The sequence below is a fragment of the Mirounga leonina genome, unplaced genomic scaffold (assembly GCF_011800145.1).
Source record: "Mirounga leonina isolate KUSES-001 unplaced genomic scaffold, KU_Mleo_1.0 Mir_214, whole genome shotgun sequence".
Taxonomy (NCBI): Eukaryota; Metazoa; Chordata; class Mammalia; order Carnivora; family Phocidae; genus Mirounga; species Mirounga leonina.
The window spans coordinates 86,822-103,171 of record NW_023270528.1 but is presented as its reverse complement, the minus strand read 5'-3'; the positions used below and the strand labels follow the sequence as shown (position 1 = coordinate 103,171).

General features: G+C 38.5%; 1 protein-coding gene across 4 annotated transcripts in view; it reads right to left on the bottom strand.

Moving 5' to 3' along the window:
- Positions 1 to 16,350, bottom strand: part of ZNF280B (zinc finger protein 280B) — an 89,178-nt gene that overhangs the window by 57,047 nt on the left and 15,781 nt on the right. For 2 of the 4 annotated variants that reach the window (XM_035028925.1, XM_035028926.1), the window contains one exon: positions 6,747 to 11,601. The exons of the other annotated variants lie outside the window; for them this stretch is intronic. In XM_035028925.1, coding sequence (XP_034884816.1) covers positions 9,895 to 11,529 — 1,635 coding nt within the window. In that variant the 5' untranslated portion in view covers positions 11,530 to 11,601 and the 3' untranslated portion in view covers positions 6,747 to 9,894. Of the gene's footprint in view, positions 1 to 6,746; positions 11,602 to 16,350 lie in introns of those variants that run through there. 4 annotated transcript variants of the gene reach the window in all.

Below are 16,350 nucleotides of genomic sequence, written 5' to 3'. Positions count from 1 at the left end.
GGGTATTGAGGAGGGAATAAAAGAGCCAATAGAGAGCTCAGCATTAGCTGAGAAGCCAGTAGATCCTTGGGATATTTGCACCATGGCCTAGGTCCATCCCCTTGTCCTCCCTCTACTCATTCATTGTCCAGGTTCATGGAGATTTCAGAGGCTGGTCTTTGGAGTGATCCTTCTGCTCCTGTTCTGCATTCCTGAGTCTGTTTTCAGTTTCAGAGACCAGTCCTCAGGCTATGGTTACTCAAGAGCCCTTCTGACCATCCCCAGGAGGGACAGTCACTCTTACCTGAGTCCAGCACTGGAATAGTCACTAATGGTAACTATCCTCACCGATTCCAGCAGAAGTCTGGACAAACTCCCACAACACTGATTTATGACAAACACAACAAACACTCATGGACTCCCACCCAGTTCTCACGCTCCCTCCTGGGGTCAAAGCTGCCCTCACCCTTTTGGGGTCCCAGCCCAAGAAGGAAGCTGAGTACTACTGTATGCTGGTCTATCCTGGTGCTTGGCACAATGAAAGACCCAGATGAAGAATGGTGGCATGAACCTGCCACCTGGCTGAGCCTGGGTCTACATATTATCAATATGACTTGATTATCAAATGGACAGACATTTTAACTCACCAGGAAACTTAAATGTTGGTTACTTATATGGGACAAAAGTCAAGGGAAGGAAGCTAAAATGATTCAGTGAATATTTTGGGAGAAGGTGGATATAGGAAAAACAGAACCCAACTATTTTGTCAACCCATAGGGCACAATAGAAGCTGTACTAGTTGAAGAGTTTATAATCAATTCCTGCCCTCCCACCTTGCCCCCCAAAAAGCATGTAAGATATATTTCCAACTGCTAGTTGGAGCAAAGAAAGTAAGCTCCTCATTTTATATGAATAAAATTTTCAAAACAATGCAAGCTCACTGCATAAAATCTGGAAATATTTTTAAGGAGTGCTTGTTCGTATCCTATAAAGACTAAATAATTCAGAAGTTGGATGAGTACAGAAGTTACTCTTAGTTTTTTCCTTCATGTATTTTCTCCATAGTTCGAATCACAATGTATACAGAACTTTGTATCCTGCTGGTTTTACTTCATACTACTGCAATCTATCTTTAATAAATATGTGTATATGTGTGTGTATATATAGCTATTAAACAGGAGTACCAAAGCATTCAATTTTTGAGCAATTATTCCCACTTCCTATAAGTACAAACTAAAATCTTGGGAGTTTCTTGTATGCTACATTTCTGATATATAAACATTATTCCATGAATTTTTACTGAATTTGTAAATGCTATCTATGAAAGAATGTGACATTATTGCTTTTTAATTCACATTTTAAAATAACTTCCAGAATGATTTATACCAATTGGCACTTTTCATCATATTCTCATTGGCAATAGACATTATATTTTCTAGAATATTCATCAATAAGATACCATTGTTTAATTTCCATTTCTATGTTTACCATTGAGATTGAGTATTTTGCATTTATTTATTAAGTAGTTATATTTCTTCTTTGTGAGCTAGCCAGGTTTTTTTTTTTTTTTCCTTACAATAATTTCCTATCAGTGCATTAGAGATTGCTCTAAGCAATCTTTAGAGACACTTCAAAAAAGGGACACCTGGGTGGCTGAGTGGGTTGAACGTCCAACTCTTGATTTCAGCTCAGGTCATGATCTCAGGGTCCTGAGACCAAGCCCTGCATCAAGCCCCACATCAAGCCCCGCATCAAGCCTTGTGTCAGGCTCTGCACTCAGTGTGGAGTCTGCTTGTCCCTCTCCCTCTGCTCCCTCACTCACACACTTTCTCTCTCTCTAATAAATAAATAAAAATCTTAAAAAAAAATACTTCAGAAAAAAGTTTTTAATTAGTTCTTTCATATTTTTAGGTAATGATTTTGCCAATTTATATGCCATAAGACATTGTGAAATTGTTACATTTTCAAAAACAAAAAAGCAAGGTGAGGAAAACTTAAAAAAGCAGGAGAAAAAATAAATTATCTAGAAAGCTAAAAAAGAATCTGAGAATTGTTACACTTTTTGATGTTTGAAGAATGTGAATGTATTACATATTCAAAGTTTTTAAACTAATGTACTTACTCCTAAAAGAATCTCATCTCAAGCTGGTCAGTGTCAGCCAAAACAGCAAACTGGAGAGTGAGAAGGTAACACCATGATCATTAACTTGATTTTATCTGCATTTCCTATGGAATGTCACAAAAATTTCTAACATTCCCTTCTCCCCGAGGTAGCTCCAAGATTGCCCCCAAGGATTCCCCACCCCCTGGTATTCCTGCCCTCATGTGGTCAACTTCCATATTATACCAAGATTGGTCTGTTTGACCAATAGTATTTAACAGAAGTGATGTTATTCATCTCCCAGCTAGGTTGCAGCTTCCTCCTTGCTCTCCTTGCTCTTCCTTGCACTCAACTATGCTAGAAGCCAGCCGACATGACACAAGGAACATGTAACAAGTAACTGAGGCCTCCTGCCAACAGCCGTGTAAGTTTAGAGGTCGATTGCCTTAGTCCATTCAAGTTACTGTAATAAAATACATAGACTGGGTAGCTTATAAACAAGAGAAATTTGCTGCTCACAGTTCTGGAGGCTGGAAGTCCAAGAGCAGGGTGTCAACATGGTCAAGTGAGGTGAGGCTTCTCGTTTCTTCACATGGTGGGAAGGGCTAGGGAGTTCTGTGTGATCTTTTATAAAAACACTAATCCCACTCAAGAGGGCTGTACCCTCATGACCTAATCACTTCCCAAAGTCCCCATATACTAATACCATCACTTTTGGGGCTTGGGATTTCAATGAACTTGGGGGGAACAAAAATATTCAGACTATAGTACTGATCCTCCAGCCCCAGTTAAGCCTTCAGATGCCAGAGCTCTAGCCAACACCTTAACTGGCAACCTCAGAAAAGAAGCTGAGCCAGAGGGCGCCTGGGTGGCTCAGTTGGTTAAGTGACTGCCTTCAGCTCAGGTCATGATCCTGGAGTCCCAGGATCGAGTCCCGCATCGGGCTCCCTGCTCAGCGGGGAGCCTGCTTCTCCCTCTGACCCTCCCCCCTCTCATGTGCTGTCTCTCTCATTCTCTCTGTCTCAAATAAATAAATACTTAAAAAAAAAAAAAAGCTGAGCCAGAGCTACTCAGCTAAGCAGATTCCAAATTTTTGACTCTTGAAAACTGTTTTAAACTGGCAAGTTTGCCCTGATATTTTACACAGTCATAGATTGCTAATACAGATTTTGGCACCTGGAAGGGGAATGGTGCTATAACCCATATCTAAAATATGGCTTTGGAACTGGCAGTGGGCAAAAGCTGGAAGGACTCTGAGGAGAGTGTTAGTTCAAGACTGAGTAAAAAACCAAACAAACAAAAAAACTGAACTTTGAGAACACTCCAGTATGGCTTAAAAATGAGGAACATGCTATTAGAAAATTGAGAAAGGGGTTATGTAGTGGTAGAAAGTTTGGTAACATTAACACCTTCAGTTATATGAGAAGCAGAAAATGTACCTAACTAATTCAGTCATCTAGCTAAGGAGATTTCCAGCCGGAGAGCTGGAAGTACCACCTGGCTTCTTCTTATTGTTGATTATAGTACAGTATGAAGGGGGTGGGTGCAGTTAGGGGTAGGATTGTTAAATAAAACAAGAGCCAGAACTTGCAGGGTTTGAAAATTTCCAGTCTCTTCAGATGGCAAAAGATGCTGAAATTAATGGCTACCAAGCGAAGAGCATACCCAGGGCACTGAAGAAATGTGGTCTAAAGATTCCTGGAAATATGACTGTAAAATTCTTTAAGGCTCAGAAAGATGAAAGATGATGCGCCAGAGCACCATCCAGTCAGGCCAAGGCCCTCTAAAGATCACCTCAATCACACAATAGGGCTTCTACTAAGCTTAAGGGTGTTGTCCCTCAGCTGTCTCAGCACAAAACCAAGATGGAAAAGGTTGTATCTTGAGATGTGTGGTTGTAGCTTTGGAGTGGACTTCTTTAGCATGAACACCAGTAAGATTAACAGGAGACAAAGTTTCTAAGAGAATATACTTGAAGAAATGTCTCTAGCTTACACTGAAAGGGTCAGAGTACAAAATAAAAAGAGAACTTTGGACTTCTACCTGCTATGAGCAGGAAGCAGGCTGAGCAAACGATTCAGCTATAACCACGTACTGCCTTTCATATAAAAGGAAGTATGTCATAGGGAAGAATCAAGAGTCCTGAGATCAAAGCCAAGAGAATTTCCAGGCCTTGAGTCCTAATCAATGAACACCAACATGTACTTAGTGGGATTTCAGAATTGCTACTGACAAATAACTGCCATCTCCCCTTCCCCTTTATGAACAGGCATGTCTATAAAGGTTGTCCTATGCCTGTCCCACCTTTGTGGTGGGTGGAGACGTAGGTGGGCAGATAACTCATCCCTTTGGTTCACAGGTCTTAAGATCTAGACGAACTGTTCTTGAGATACCGCACATAAGGAATACCACCCTAGAACCTGATCCACATCTAGACCTGATTTAGATGATGAGATTCAGGTGAATGTATTTTGCACATTAGGAGGTATGTAATAAATAATGTGGCCCAAGTATGAAACCTGGTAGTTTAAAATTATGCCCATATTTTTTTTCCCCCTTCAAAGGTTGAGCCTAATTACCTTCCCCTTGGTATGTGGGCTGGACTTGTGGCTCACTTCAAATGAATAGAATATTGTAGAAATAACAGAGTAAAATGTCTGAGACTAGGTCATAAAAGACAGTGCAGCCTCCTTGCTCACTCCCTGGGAATACTTGTTCTATAAGCCAGCTAGGCATGTCCTGAGAACACATAGGTAACCCAGTAGAAAGGCTCATATGGAGGAACTGAGGCTTTCTCCCAACAGTGAGCAAGGAACTGGAGTTTCCTGTCAATAGCCATGTGAGTGAGCCATCTTGGAAGCAAATCCTCCAGGCTCAGTCAGGCCTTCAGTCACCTTCAGTACAGGTGACTGTACCTCATGGAACTCGGAGCCACAACAACCCAACTAAGTTGCTCCTGGATTCCCAACTCTCAGAAACAGTGGGAGATGAGTTTTTTTAAGCTGTTAGTTTTGTGGTAATTTGTTATAAAGCAATAGATAATATACTCCCACCTTGGGCTCTGCCTTTAGTCCAGTTTTAGCAAGAATCCTATTGGGTCAGTTTAGGGAAAACTCCCCACCATTGATATCTGACCACACTCGATATCTGATCAAACCCCTTATTCTACACCCTAGATGTCATGAATAATTTTTCTTTAACATTTCCAAGTTTTGTCATTAGGAATTTCTTTCAAATGAGTATTTTCATACTTTTACCTTTTATACTATATTCATTTTGGGGGACAGATTTCTAGAATTAAAACAGTTCATATTTTTATCAAATATTTTTTAATAACCCATGTAGTAATTTGAAAAGGATGTGTGTATATAAAGACATTTAGTGTATACCCACACACAGTGTATAACCTCAAAGCTCCAAGGAAAATTTAATTCACAGTAAACTGTAAATTCAGACTAAAATATTCAGCCTGCATACCTTTGGGATTAACTTACTCAGAAAAGTATGTAGAATGAAAACTTTAATAAAAATGAAAATATGCTATCAAAATATTTGGGATTCAAAGCTGTAAACAAAGGTAGGCAAAGTTTAAATCTTTTATTAAAGAAAAAAAAGCTTTTGTTTTTTTTAAGATTTTATTTATTTGAGAGAGAGAGACACAGCAAGAGAGGGAACAAAAGCAGGGGAAGTGGGAGAGAGAGAAGCAGGCTCCCCGCGTGGGGAGCCCGATGTGGGGCTCGATTCCAGGACCCCAGGATCATGACCTGAGCCAAAGGCAGACACTTAACGACTGAGCCACCCAGGAGCCCCAAAAAATAAAACTTTTAAAATAAAAGGTCTTTATAAAAAAAAAAAACAATCCTAAAGAAAGTAGAGGTATATAATGAATCAAGACAAAAATAGAGAAAACAGAATTAGTTGAGATAATAAATCAAGGGTTGCTCCTTGGAAAAAGGAAATCAGAAACATTGATAAAACTGTGGCAAATCTAATGAAGGGAAAAGGAAATCCATTTCAAAATTAAAAGTGAGAAAAGGAATGAGATTCTGAGTAGAAGAAGTGGAAATATTACCTCAGGAGAGGAAGGTTTCAGGATGCCTGGATGGCTCCGTCGGTTAAGCATCTGCCTTTGGCTCAGGTCATGATCTCAGGGTCCTGGGACCAGCCCTGTGCCTGGCTCCCTGCTCAGTGCGGAGTCTGCTTGTCTCTCTGCCTCTTCCCCTACCACTTGGGCTCTCTCTTGCTCACTCTCTCTCTCAAATAAATAAAATGTTAAAAAAAAAAAAAAGAGAGAGGAAGGTTTCTAATAGAAAAGTCATGAATCAGGCTGAGCATAACTTTAGGATAGTAAAGAAAATGTAAATGACTCTCAACAGACGTTGTAAATTATCCAATAAAACTAAGCAATTTTCTTTAAAAATTCTAAAGGCAGAAATTCATTAAACAATATGAGCATTACCTTTAATGGTAAGGCATTCTCACTAAAACCAAGAACAGAAAAGCTCATTTACATCTCACTGTTTTGAAGTTTTGGCCAATGCAATATGATTAAAAATAAACACAACTGGCAGGAAGGCAAAGAATCCACATAGTGGTACCAAATAAAAATTAACTTAAACTTTACTGGTGAAAAGATAATAAAACAAAAAGGTTTTTTTCAAAACAACATTTTATTACAATTGCTATTTTACTTACAATTTTTGGCAACATTAACAAAATAATAAATTTCATCTGAAAGAACAAGCAAGCAAAATAGACATGGAAATTCACAAAGGGCAATAACAAAATAGTAATCTTGACAGATATTCAATATATTTGTAAACAAAACAAAGTGACATTGCGTTAAAAAAATATAGAGGTATCAATAGAAAAACAGAGAAAGCTCCTGAAAAAACTGAACTCACTATATTCAGTTTCTTTTGGTTACAGGCACGGAAATTGACTCAAGCTAGCTCAATTCTAAAAAAAGCAAAGCTTTTGATGATTATCTTCCCAGCTTTTTATGAAAACCTAGGAAATTTAACCAGATTGGAGAGGTAAAAGGGAGTGGGGAGGCTTAAAGTGCCTTTAAAAGGGGGAGTGGTAAGAAGGAGGATGGAGATTTCATTGTCAGTATCTTTTAAGAACATTGGTGAAGCTCAACAAACTAAAGGAAATATCAAACAATTAAGCGAGGTAGCAAGCCATGCAGGCCTAGGAGAAAAGCATTCTAAGAGAAGAGCAATTGCGAAGTCTTTGGAACAGGAAGAAATGTGATTTGCTTAAAGAAAAGCAAGGCCAGTGTGTCAAAAATAGTGCACCAGTGGGGAAAATGGTTGAGTAGCATGGCAGGGAATGGAAAAGCAAGAGGAGGTAGACAGGGGCCACATCACCAGAACCTGTAGTTGGCAATAAATAACAATTTGTACTCCTTAGGGTCATACTTCAGTTAAACAGCAAACAGTTAACAGTGTTGATAATACCAAGCAACCACAAAAAGACAGAACTAAAATATTTCATATTTTTACTGTTTTCAAAACAGAATTTCTGTTACAGGAACAGAATAAGGGAGATAAGTATGCAAAAGTCTGCATATCTATTTATATACAAGTTTCCACCTGAGACTAAAACAAGTGTGCGCATACATACACACACACACACACACACACACTCCACCTAAAGAAATAGGCTCAGGCTAAAATATTAACAAAGTGCCTTGGCCCAAGCAAACTAATAAAAAGGCCTAGTAAAATGTTCAAAGTGCAAATCAATCAATCAAGCATTGAGCAAATAAATACAATAGAATCTACACTCAGGAAATTCTTTAAACCATAGACAATAAACTCACAGCTACCTTGTTATCTGTCCTTCCCAATTCTATAAGGGATGCTAAGCCCCTAATGACTATCACGTCCCAGCTTTCTGTGAAAGCGTAGGGAATTTAACGAGATTGAGGAGGGAAGAAAGAAGTGGGGAGAGATAAGGTACCGTTAAAGAAGAGGAGGAGAAAGCAAGGGAATATAAAATATAAAAAGGAGACATTTCTCCTTGCTCAGGTCTATGGACAGCGTCCTAGTTTCCTTAAGTCATGTACAGAGGCTTCTAGGTACTTGAGTCAAGGTGGAAAAAGAAGGGATGGCACTAGAAAATACCCAGGAGACTCAATCCTGGGAACCCATAGGAACAGCCACGGGTGATGTTCAGGAACCAATACTCAGAGAGCACTCCTGTTATGTGAGAGTCCTTGGAAATGGCAAGGGGAAAAGGTTCCCCCCAACAGTATAGTCAAGGATTAGACAGTTGGATAGATTAGTTGAAGGACAGTAACTCTAAGACCTAATACCTAATGAAATAAATGGGACATTTCTTACACATCGGAGTGTGTCAAGGACGACTTTAAACTCAACTAGTTTGATAAGGGAAACTATACACACAACAGAGTAACTGTTAACTGTAATACATTCATGTCTAAGGCAAGAAACAAAATTGCAAATTTCACATGTTCAACTGGGCTAAGATATATGTACATGGAAAAATATAAGGAAAAGCCCTATAAGGGGTTTAATTCTACTAAGTCACCATGGGCTGCTTTTATCCACTGTACCTACTATTCTTGGACAACCCCATTCCAGTTTAATAGTAAGAGAACTAAATTTAGCCTAGTCCTTGAACTGGAGACATACCATTTGTTTGACCCTTTTCAGTTCAAACTGTGGGTCCAGTGCAGTTCAAACTATGGACGTCAGGGCTTCTTTCCCTTGAGAAATTTTACTTGCTTTACTGATGTGACTTAGAGGTATACAGCTAATTCGTTCTGACCAAAGGCCAGCCAAAAGGGAGAGGGAAGGGAACAAACTGAATTCTTCTTTGGATCACTCAACAGGAGGCCCACTGGCACCAGGCCCCATTCTATTCATTACCCCTGCTTTTCCATCTGAAGCCAATGGTACAGTGATTGTTTCATGTCTGCAGGAGTCCCTTGCCAAAATACCAAGCATTTTATTTTAATGGTTTTGCTTCCTTGGATCTTCTTGTGCTAGGAAAAGTTACTCTGAGACAGTAGTCCTTCTGCCTGGGCTCCAAGACTAGAGTGAGTGAGTGAGTGAGTGTGAGAGAGCGTGTGTGTGTGTGTGTGTGAGCCCTCAACCAGAATAAGAGTAAGTGTGACAGTGTGTGTGTGTGTGTGTGTGTGTGTGTGTGTGTGTGAGCCCTCAACCAGAATAAGAAGCCACTGCTCTCCACTGACTAACCTCCCAGTTTCTGGCTCCCATTCATGCCACACCTTGTCCCTCAACTTCTCCACACTCAGGATCTCAGGGTCAGATTACTTTAGACGAGCACAAGACAGACACTTCTGGGAGCTCAGCAGCAAATGGGACCATAATGTAACAAAGCCATTCAAGTCTGACTAGAGTGAATACTGAAATCTTCAAGGCATGGAAAAAGTTGAAGATAAAATTAAGTACTTAGAAAAAACTCTATATATAGATTCTATACACAGAAATGAGAGCTTTCAAACTTACAAGTAACATGAAATATCAAAATAATAAATAGGTTTCCACTTTTTTGTCTCACACACATACATACACAAAACATCTTTTATGTGTTAAGCCAGATACAGTACATGAACACCAGGTAGCAAATTTTTAAATAACATTTCAAAATTCCGATCAGACAATACTGTATTTCATGAATTTAAAAAGAAATTCATAAATGACTCATTGGTTTCACTATTTTTGATGCTATTGAATAGTGTATGGGTTTTTTTTTTTTTTTTTTTTATGGGGTTTTTGACTTTGATTGAAATACCTGCTTTAGATTTACTGAAACTAGAATTAATGAGGTTTTTTTGAAATTCTGCTTTTAGACCTGGGGGGTGATGGTTCAGAATCAGATGTGCTCACAGTAATGGATGCTACTTCCACTGATCCTGGTTGAAGAGGTCCCAGTGACACTTGAATAACAACCTTTGTTTCAGGGGGCAATCCCTCTAGTTGCTTAGGCTTCTTAAACATTTGATGACACTGAGTCTTGTGCTCCATTTTCTCCTTAAAAGTTAAAAACTGTAGCCGGCATTTGGAACACTGGTGAACACTCTTTTCCCAGTGTCCCCTATAATGACACATGTACGGTGTTGCAGTTTTGAAAATTTTGAGACAGAATGGACAGAGCAAATTCTTAGTGTTTTCATGGCATTTTCTGAAATGTGTTTCTACATCAGCAAAGGCTGACGATCTGTAATTGCAAACCTGGCACACATAGGGCATTTCGCCAGGCTTATGATTGTCCTTCATGTGCTGTAAGAGAACCTGATCTGTTTTGAAAGACAATTCACAAATTTTACAGACAGCAGAAGGCTCCTGGGTGGTGTGTACACTTTCAATGTGACACTGCAGCTGGAAGGGAGTGGGAAACTGTCGGTGGCAGTGCTGGCAGGTGGTGTGGCTTTCCCAGCTGTCACCCCTCTGCTTCTCAAGTTCCAAATGGTGCTTCATGTGATTCATAAACTTGACATTTTTTAGAACTTTCAAGCAGCTGAGGCATTTAAAAGTTGTGTGAGTCTTCTGTTCTGGCTGACCGTCTCCTTTATGTTGCCCATAATAAAAGTCACGAAGTAATATGACCAGACTTCCTTTCTTGGGATCAACAATCTGGTTTTGACTTGCTAGACTCAAAAAGTCTGTTTTTGCCGGTCTATTTTCCTTAATAGCATTTATAGGCTCAAAATGGACACTGTCCTTTGGAAAAGCTGTTGGAAAAGGTGCTCCATTCTGAACATGGCTTAATGAGGTATGAACACTGTTTGAAAATGTGCTTTGCTGCGAAGTCATTGTATGAAAGATACCTGAAGGGGACAAAGCTGAAGCATGTCCCTCTATAATTCCATCACTGAGTTTAGGCCTTTTGGGATTTATGTCATTTACTTCAGCAGGGGAAAGTTGCTTTGATATGCAAGGACTTTTATTCATACCTCCTACAGAAAGTGCTGCTCCTACTGGATGCTGTAATGAACTTGTGAATGTAATCAAAGGAGAACATAACTCTGAAGAGCTATTAGGCACGACTTGTGGTGAATTATTTTTATAATCAGGTTTAGACAAAGGCTCAATAATAATGGGACTATCTGTTGATCTTGATTCAGATTCAGAAACTGGCAAGGCAGTCACTGCTTCTGATATAGGGGTCACATGACTTATAGGCTGAAATTTGTGAGTAGTACCTTTTCTGAGGTGACCATACTTTTTTCTCCTTGAACATGAACCTGGGGTGACTCTGTTCAAAATATTTGAAACAACTGGTTTTGAATTTGAAGTCACCCCAACAAAGATCAGCTCAGCATCGTCATTTACATGTTCCACCCCAACAAAGATCAGCTCAGCATCTTCATCATCTACTTTTTTGGTTTCTTCTATGTTCTGCTGTGGTTCAAGCTCTTGTTCTTCCTCACATAATATACATGGCTGTTCCATTTTCTAATTTTTTTTTTTTTATTCTTGAAGGTGTGGCCACAGTCCCAGTGCTTTCTTTATATAAACTGCCACCTAAGTACAAACACACTATACATCAGTAAGTATGGAAAAATGCATTATCTTATTTAATTCTCTCCAAAACTCTACAGTAGTTATAAACACCCTTATTTTATAAGATACGGACACTAAAACTCATAGAGGATAAATGACAGCTTTAAATCCTGCTATTATTATAAGTCTGTGCAACTCTAGAATCATAGCTTTGCCTTAAGCTGATTATGATTTCTTCTATTAAAAAAAGAGGGAAACACTAATAACTAATCACTAGGTGAAATCATATGTAAAGGATATGTTATTTTACAAAGGTATCATTGGGCAGTGTTTAGAAACATGGGCTTTGGAGTCAGATAAGATTAAGCTGGAATTCTAAGTCAGCCACAAACCAGCTGCATCTTCTATGGCAAGTTTAAAACTTTTAAATGTGTTTTATCTTAAAGGCAAAAGTTCTTATTTCTTAGACTTAAGGCAACAGCTCTTTTTTAAAAAGCACCAACAATTCAATGGTACCTTATTTTGTAGCTGAATTACAGAAAATTTTATAGTAAATGTATATATCCTAATTGATTCATACATACTAATTTCGTAATATTAATATAGAAAAGAAGTGTCAAATTCAAAGAACAGAGTAAGAGTACCTACCCACTGTCAACAAATAGCATAATTCAATGTCAAATGCTTAACACATGCCTAGCAAATTGGGAACAAACTCTCTTGATAATGTCATCCCAACTCAAGACTTTAATTACAGTCCATTCACTGATGTCTCCTAAATTTCTCCCTCCAATCCTAACTTCCCCACTGAACTTAAACCCAACAGAATTTCCCCCCTCAGCCCACCTCAGTCTCTTTTCCACATAGCAGGCAAAGTAATTCTGTCAAATCACATTCTATCGCTGCTCAGCTCAAAACCCTCCAACGGCTTTCTAGTTTACTCAGTAAAAGGCCAAGTGCTTCAAATAGCTCAATGCCTGTTAAGACCATGCTTCCAAGCCTACATACTGCCCTGCAGTTATGTCCTACTCCTCTCCCCTATCCACCTCACTCTAACCACACTAACCGCCTTGCTATTTCTTGAACACATTAAATATTTTACCTTGTTTAGGGCCCTGTATTTGCTGTCCTTCTAATATGAATGCTCATCATCCAGATACCTGCATGGCTGAATCCTCACCATCTTCAGACTTCTGTTGCAAGTCTTCCCAAAGAGCTTCTCAAATACTCCAACCAACTGCTAATTCACATTCCCAATCTCTCTTCCCTTCCCCTCACCTTCAAGTCCTTATCACCACCTAAAACATTATAAACTTTATCTATCTTGATTCTTTTCTACCGTCCATCCAGTAAAATGTAAACTCCAAAGGACAGAGATTATCTTTTGTTGACTGTTGTATCCTCAGCACAAAGAACAGTGCCTGGCACAATATGGGAGGATTTGTTAAATGAATTAACAGTAACTTTCATTAATCAGAACCTTTATTTGTAGAATAGACTGTACTCCATTAATTCCACATTTTCTATGATTTACTCTTAGAACCTTGTCCATGTCAGATACTCTGTAGGCCTGTGAAGGACTGAAAGCTGCTAGCTTTTCACAAACATTTTTTATCACAACCCATAGTAAAAACAAACAAACAGAAAACAATGTATATGGAGTCTCACTACACAAACATATAAATAGCAATTGCTTTACTACATGGGATGCTTATTCTAATATTTTCTATTTCATTTTTCTTACATTGACCATGACCTACAAAATCAATTATGACTCATCAATGGCTCACTACTAGTGGTTTGAAAAACATCGGTTTTAGGCTAGCAAGATGTAGGTACTTTAAACTCTGGATCATAACTCACCAGTTTCTGAAAACCTAATGTTAGAATTCATTGTAGCTCAATGTAGACCCTTCAAACCCCATCTATAAAAATTAAACTGGCATCTAATATGTGCCATGTACCTCCCATTAATTTAATTAGCACATCAGCATATCATTTTGGAACACATAGATATTTAATCCTGAGATGTATGTACCAACTTAGAAGTCAAAAAAGAAATAGAATATTAAGCAGAAAAATTTATTATTTTCGTCACTTGTTCCACAACTATATTTTGCTTGCCCAACACTGGTATGACACTAAACACAAGTACTAAGTAGAAAGTGGTGAATGCATGAAGCTTACAGTCTAGTGTGTCATGAATAGTGATTTACAACCTTAAAATTAAGATCAAGTACATAATTAGGAGATATGCAATGCAAGAAAGCATATAAGGCACATCTGAAAACACTGCTCTTTAGAGTCACCGAAATTGGTTTGGTCTGTCTCTCTACAATTTCAGTCATCTAACTCCAGCATGATGCCACCTAGTCCACTGTTTCCCAACATAAGTACCACTAACATGTCTGGACCAGATAATTCTTTGTTGTGGGGGCTGTTGGGTGCATTTAGGATGGGTAGCAGTATCCCTGACCTCTACTTATGAGATGCTAGTAGAAATCCCCTACATGTGCATCAAAAATGTTCTATGGGAGAACTTCTATCCTAATCTAACCTCCTGAGTATCACCGTCCACATTTCTAGTTACTATCTTCTAGGTAATTCTACATGATGCTCTAATATCCTCTCTCAAGAAATAATTCTAAATTGAAATTATTAACATTCTCCCTGATATAAAAATCAGAATAAAATTTAAAACTTGAAGTTAAAAAATAAAAATTTTAAATAAAAAATAGAATAAAATCTAATTTGACAACTAATATGATCATCAGAATTATCTGAGGATAAACTTTTCAAGCCTAGAAAAATTTATGATTCATCTAAATTTACATGTAAAGTCTGGAGACAGAGTTAGCACTAAAGTTCACGATTCCTGAATTCTAGTTCTGTGTTCTTTCCACTAGAACTCTAACTTAATGCATGTCTAAATTCTGGTGATGGTGCTATTAATTGCTTAGTCTCTAAGGATCAGAGTCTCGCTGGATTCAATTTTAATCTCCTTGTATTTTATAAAAACTGTTCAAATCTCCCCCAACCTCCATCAAATTATTCAAAGAAAGTTATAAGTGGTTCTAAATAACTTTTTAGAGCATTAGTCATTCTAACTACCTTTCATTTCCATTCCTATTAAAGCTTCTTCCTCAATTTCTAAGTTTGAGTCCACCAGTTACTTCATGTTTGTACATCTGCACTAGGCTCCAAATTGTCTTGTCTCTCTGTCCTTCAAATTATCACCAACTGCATACCATCACTAGATGAATCTTAAAACACTCCTGTAATTATATCACTCCACTATTCCTACATGTTAAATGACTCCTCCAATTTTAGAGAATACATTTTATATTATGCTATGGACCAAACTGTGTCCTTTCAAACTTCGTATGTTGAAGCCCTAACCCCCAACGTGATAGTATTTGGAGCTGGAACTTTGGGTTCCCATCTAATTAGGTTTAGATAAGTTCATGAGGGTGGGGTCCTCATGATGGGATTAGTACCAAGAAGAGATATCCGAGAGTTTGCTTCTTCTCTGTCTCCCACCCACTATGTGAAGACACAGTGCGAAGGTCTTCAAGCCAGGAGGAAGCAAGCAAATCAGCCAGCACCTTGATCTTGAATTTTCCAGCCTCTAAAACTATGAGAACAAATTCTGTTGTTTAAAAAAATAAAAAATAAACTGGGTCCCAAGAACATTGTCAGATTTTTCACCCAAATTATCTTGGTAGGATTTTATAGCTGTTGACCGTACCAATTAACTTTCCATCCAACCAATTATTCAAAGTGAAAAAAAGGAAAAAATCAAACCCAAAGTGAATGAGTAATGAATGAGTTCATTTAGAAAAATAATAACATTAGACCACGGGAATTTTCTTATCACTTCTCTTTTGGTACCTTTATTTTCTACAATTTACCAGAATCTTTTTTTTTTTTTTTAATTTATTTATTTGAGAGAGAGAGAGAGAAACAGCATGAGAGGGGATAGGGTCAGAGGGAGAAGCAGACTCCCCTCTGAGCAGGGAGCCCGATGTGGGACTCGATCCCAGGACTCCGGGATCATGACCTGAGCCGAAGGCAGTCGCTTAACCAACTGAGCCACCCAGGCGCCCAATTTACCAGAATCTTAAGATACTTAGGGTCATGAAGTTGGACATGCCAAAGACCTACTAGATCTAAGGAGTTAATCCTCAAAACCACTTCATATCCCCCATCAACAGAGCTGCCAAGGGCCGTGGAAGGAGTTAATGAGAAGATTTCATGCCAAAGATAGCTGAGATGGCAGTGGGTGATAATTCATCTCCCAGGTTATTCCTATGCATTTAAACAATGGCCCTCTCCATGGGTCTTTGTTATAGCTACACACCACCTTTTTTTCAGGCATCAGTCTTTCTTGAGTAGCTTCCTGAGATTAAGCTAACAGGATTCCTTTGATACCTATCCTCACTCTTCACCCCACTACCACTCCTTCGAATTCCCATCCCTACCCCCTCACTCTTTCCCCATCCATAGCACTCATATCTCTTTCCCACTACTCTTCTTACATTTGCTACCTTAAAATTTAATGCCCATTGAACATATCCTTGGGAGAAATGAGAGCCTCACAGGATCCTTAAAACTACATTAAACATGTATATTCCACTTTAGGACAACTAAGAAAAACTAAAATAATGTTTTCATAAATATTTTTTTAATAAATATTTGTTCATAAATAAGCTCAGAATGGTAGAGGAGTGTAAAAATGGGGTCTAATCTAGCCTGGGAGTCTAAAAAGGG